The sequence below is a fragment of the Lactuca serriola genome, chromosome 4 (assembly GCF_051521515.1).
Source record: "Lactuca serriola cultivar US96UC23 chromosome 4, Lser_US96UC23_V15, whole genome shotgun sequence".
NCBI classification, from domain to species: domain Eukaryota; kingdom Viridiplantae; phylum Streptophyta; class Magnoliopsida; order Asterales; family Asteraceae; genus Lactuca; species Lactuca serriola.
Window position 1 is genome coordinate 113,647,835 of NC_136411.1, and position 5,871 is coordinate 113,653,705.

General features: G+C 31.5%; 1 protein-coding gene across 1 annotated transcript; it reads right to left on the reverse strand.

The window, feature by feature from the left end:
• Positions 1–863: 863 nt before the first annotated feature.
• On the reverse strand, positions 864–1,202 carry LOC145098735 (uncharacterized). Its single transcript, XM_079036344.1, has one exon. The coding sequence runs from the start codon at positions 1,200–1,202 to the stop codon at positions 864–866; it is 339 nt and encodes a 112-aa protein (XP_078892470.1).
• Positions 1,203–5,871: the final 4,669 nt, after the last annotated feature.

Sequence of the window (5,871 nt, forward strand, 5' to 3'; positions counted from 1 at the left end):
ATAAGGTTTCTCATAATTTGAGGGGTAATAAGGACATTTTTAAGAGTTAGAGTACGAAAGGGATTGTATGTAATAGAGGACCAACCAACTTTAGTGATTGGTATATGCAATCCATACCTGAGTCAGCATGAAGGTGTGCGGTTGCCTTTGTGTCCATATAACAGTCCGTGTTGCTCGGGTCCTGAAGGATCATGGTGCCAAACTCCCAAGGAAGAGTTGTGGCCTAATCCTAGGAGGTGAGCTACAGAAAAAATGGCCATGTATTGGGCTGATAAGGAGATGGACCATCAACGAAGTGAGCTTGTTGTTGGGCTCAGGTCTACAGGGCCCAACGCTAAGAAAATAGGGTTGCTGGAGTGGGCCATTGTTGTTTTTATTGTTGATTTGTTGGGGACTTAGGGGTAGGAGAGGGAGTTCACGGAGGGGCAGTGTGTGCAAGAGTTGATGGGTCAGGAAGAATGCCTCGGTGAGGAGGCTTCCAAGACAAGAAACTTCCCCACTCGCTGAATTGAAAGTTTGATGGGGCTGCACCATGTTGATCGTTGAAGAGGATGAATGGTAGTAATGAGAGGCTTGAACAATGCGATTTTGATCGTTTATCATAGAACGTTCTTCAAGTGTAAGCATGGATCTTATCTCAAGAAAGATAGGCAAGGAGTTTCAATGACTCATAATAATGACAACATGAACATAACCTGTTGATGGCGTAGATGACGCGATTGTGTTCGGTTACTGATGCTTCAATGTTTGCTAGAAGATCAACAATGGACTTAATGTGGTTGCAATATTCCATTATAGACAAGTCTCCAATAACAATCCTACGCAATTCATCATCGAGCTCCATGGTATTGGTTTCTTTATTTTCATGCAACAATATTTTTTATAGCTTTCCATACTTCAGTCGTAATGGCGTCAGATGTAATGATGGATTGGAGAACAGTTTGTGTTAGGGATCCGTACAACCACTGTTTGCCAATATTGAAAACTGTTTCCCATTCTTGATCATCAATATTTGTTGACGAGCCATCGAGATGATCAAAGACTTTGTACCCGATGCAATGGGTCTTAAAGAACTCCTTCCAAGAATCATAATTGAGACGATCAAGATCAAAAAGAAGAGGAACATAAGGTTTGATATTTGTAATCCCATATATCTTTTCAGTGTGATTTGATTTCGGATCGGAGGAGCTTGATTCGGGCATCATGAAGCAAAGAAAAGAACAAAAAAAGAGGAAAGATTGATAAAGAAGCAGAATATGCAGCCACAAAGAGGGAGATGACAAGGGGCAAGGGTATACGGTTAGGGTATAGTGTGGGATACCATGTTACAGATTTTCCCATAATGAGTCGCATAGCCTTAAATTCCAATAAATACATGATACAAGACTAATGGGCTAAATACAAAACATGGGCCGACTAAAAGCTATACAAATAAATGGGCTAACTATATATATATATATATATATATATATATATATATATATATATATATATATATATATATATATATATATATATATATATATATATATATATATATATATATTAGAAAAGTTGTTTTGAACCGTTTCAATGTATTAGTGACAAACGACCCTTATATAATGCTCATGTAGGGAGCATTTATGAGATAGCTTGCTATCAACATTAAATTTGAATATAATAGCAGCAAACTTAAAATGATATTTTACTAGGCCTCAGTTTAATTTTCACACAAATTAAACATCCGAGCTATCATAATCCGACCTGATAGCATGCATCAATCGAAGAGAAATTTTTCTTACTAATTGTTAGCAAAAACTTATAGATAAGCACTTTCATTAACATGGAAAAAGAAATACCAAATGTAAAAGACCAATAACCAAGAGGGCTCCACCCCATTGGTTTATATTTTGGAGTGACCAAAAAAGTACATTTATGGCCCTCATTTCAGATCCGATACATCTCCAATTTCATGTGACTCTTTTAATTATTGTAACTTATAATGTTTTTTTTTCCCCAAAGGGATCGTCTATAATTTTGTTCTAGTATTCATCTATTTAATTATATCAATTTATTTGTGCAGCTTTGCGGCCTCTTCAATTTGCATTTCTTTATTTAAGCAATATTTTAAATTGCTTTTATAACATTTAAAAAATAATATATATATATATATATATATATATATATATATATATATATATATATATATATATATATATATATATATATCTTTCCAAATTCGACATTTTAGATATGATTTTCGAAATTTAAAAATAATTTAATATCTCATGTGTGAATTTGTGAATTTATTTTCCTTATCAGTAGTTATGCTTTGAACTATATTAAATATTGAAGTGAAGAATGCAAAGTCAATCATTGACGTTAGAAATAAATGTAGACCAACTTCAACTTATTGTAACCTATGGTTGGAACCATTATTTGAACGTGGTTTTTAATATTGTTCAATTTTAGAGAAGCACAAGCCATTTCACCTTTTAAAGGAACTCCAAAACTATGATGTTATACGTTAATCCAATATATTCTTTTGTTAATTTTAATGAAGCTGATTAAAACATAACATTTTTTTTGCTATATACAATAATAATATATTTTTTTCATACCGTACAATTCCTTTAAAACATAAATTGTTATATGGTAAAAAAAATGTTTGTACAAATCAGCTCCCTAACTTTAAACCCTGTTGCATATAGATAAACAATCAACAGATGGGGCATTAGATTTCTCAACTTATTCCAACTGATTCCAATTCATAACCCATAACATATACTTAAATCAAGATAACTTTTTTCCTAGATCCGAAATTAATTCATAACTCTAATACTCGTACTTTACCTTATACATTAAAAACACAGACATTATTATGTATTTAGAAAATTTGACTTTGAAAAGAGCCATACCCTACATAAGTCCAAATATTACATGTACATAGAAACAAATCTACACCCTAGAATACATAAAAGTGGATGATCCACACCCTACAAAAGGACCATGCAATGCAGCTATATAATGGCTTGGTGTTATTATTTATTGCACTACTGAGTTCACTTTTTACAACTCTACATAACCCAGATCCAGCCAGTGGTCCAGTTCAACCTGTGGTGCCATTGAGCCATTCTTTCTATTTGAAACAGAGAACTTACATGTAGGGTCATGTTTTGGGACCATTTTGGATTTGGATCCTTCCAATTCAAAATATTACCCTATCCATAGATACGTCGACATATATCATATTTTAACATATATATTATATACATATATACACAGTTTATGGTTTAATTAACTCAGTCTCTTTAAGTTGCCTACTAATTTATGTACACCCAGTAACCCAGTTAAGGTTTGTAGGTTGTTACTATGTCTAAAGAAATCTAGCAATGTATTATGAATAAGAAATAAAATGCATGTTGTAAGTTTATTATTAGAATTTTTATTTACTGGTAAAAGGTTAAAAGTATGTTATTGTTATGAGTAAATATATATAAGCAGCGTTCTCTATGACCTCAGTTTGAAGGTTGTGGAGACTAAATATCACACGATAGATGGGTAACCTCTCCTTGTATGTTTTCCTTGTTGATGGTAGTTTGACACATACTTCTTGCCCATGTATTTGTGTCATGATTTACAAATCTCTAGTTTTATTGCTTACATGTCATTTACTCCCTACTGTTTGTTTCATTTGTCTATATCCTTTTTTTTTTTAAGGTTTCGGGTGCACGTGTCGGAGTTCATTAGTGTGACGCAGTCGTTTTACTTTATTTGGAGACACGACTATTAACATCTTCATCTCTTAACCATGTCAATGGAATTTTATGGTCGGTGTTATTGTTGTTTGTTGTTGTTGTGTAATAAAAAATAAAGTGTGTTATTAATGTTAATAAATGAAAATAAGTTACAATATTGTTTGAGTGTTTTATATAAGTTGCTCTACTACTATCATTTCACAATATAAATGATTATATTTTACTGAAATATAACTATAAAAGAAAAGATATTGCTTTGCGTAATTGTTGAAAAATGCAAGTATTATATATATATATATATATATATATATATATATATATATATATATATATATATATATATATATATATATATATATATATATATATAATACTTGATGCAAAATAGATGAATCGAATGTTTTTAATTATCTTTTCATTGTTAAAAGTTTAATCAAGTAATATATAAAACAAATAAAAATTAAGGTCAAAGTTAAAAAAAATAAAGACTTCAAAAGTCAAAAGTGAACAATAAATATGTGATGGAGGTGGTAAGAAAGACTTTTCGTAAAATGTTCAGCAGGTATGTTGCAAAATGTAATTGTTATTTGGTTCAATACATTTTGTTAACTAAAAAAGTTTACTAATTAATTTCATATCTATCTAAAATAATCTGTATTTTTTTTTAAACAAGAGATTATATGGTTAGCATGTTAATAACTCCAAAGTTAGAAAGTCTTTTGTCCATGTTCACACATGGGCCTTCTAGTCAAAGATGCAATAACCTTTACTAACCTTGCTAGTCTAAGTTGGCAAAACCATCAATGTGGACGAGTTAATATTTTTCATTGAGCGACTATGAACTCTGCTTTGACAAGTAATAACGTCTTCATAGTTCTATGACAAATTTGCTACTTGTTTGACACTATATAGTTCCTGATGGTTTCCTTGGGTTACAATAATATGCTCAATGTCAAAAATCACTAAGCAATTAAGAAATTGGGACATGCAACCTAATAGGATCTATGTCTTTCACATTAAGGCAACATACTTTGAATAACAAAACTAGCATAAACCCTAGCCATTTTGAAAACTAGAAATCAGGGTTACATATCTTAAAATTCTTATATAGCAAATAAGTTTACTTGATTCATTCATTTGTTGACTTGATAAGCCAACACCAAAAGTTTAGCGGCTCTAATGGTTTGTACCCAAACCCTAGCAACAAGAACACAAAGGGAGAGAGGGGAGTAGAAGCATATTTCTGAATATCCTTCTAATATATAGCTTGGATGAAAATAAGGCATCGAAAGGGTCCTATTTATAATAGGATAACCCTGGAAACCCTAATCCTAAATAAAATAATACTATTTTAATTTCGGGTGGTTATCCAGTTTCCTTATCTTAAGAAGGAATATTCCAAATGCCTTTGACATCTCCTAAAACCGTCCACCCTAGATGGAAGGTTCTAGAATTCCTACTTGTTCAAGTATTGAACAATTACACTTCAAACTTGGCACCTTTATTTAATCCAGTTAATCCCAAAATTAATTCCAATTAATTTATGATTAATTCTTAATTAAAAAAATACTATTTCTATTTAATATATTAATCATATAATATATTAACAAATCATTTATTGTTATTTATTAATCACATAATAAATCAATAAATCAACATCTCTTTCCAAATGTCATCCTTTTTAGTTACTAGTTTTTTAGGCCAACCAAAAAAGGATTTTGCTTCTAATTACAAGTCAAACTAATTTAGTTATGATCTTAGACATCTTAATCAAACAATCTCCCACTTGGATAAATGTATAACTACAATTGCAAACATAACCTTGAACTAAACAGTAAAACGTGCTTCCCAAGCCACTACCGAACTTAGATTCAAATCAAACGTTGGCCCTAAGAAAAATGATCAGCTATCCCTCCATTCTTCAAGATATCCTATGTACAAGATCCATGGAATCCAATCAATCTCATTGTCCAAATTTCTTTTTCATGATTTCCCGATTTGTGATGACGTCATTAGACTGCCAATTAAACACATCAATTCAGTCTTGGCTGGGCCGAACACTATATAGTCAACACCAAATCACTGGGGCCCCCAAAGATATTACTTATCCCATTAGGGAAAAAGGAACGAATAA

Bases quoted from the DNA above. Each gene is read 5' to 3' on its own strand.
- LOC145098735 (XM_079036344.1), bottom strand. From the start codon at position 1,202: ATGCCCGAATCAAGCTCCTCCGATCCGAAATCAAATCACACTGAAAAG.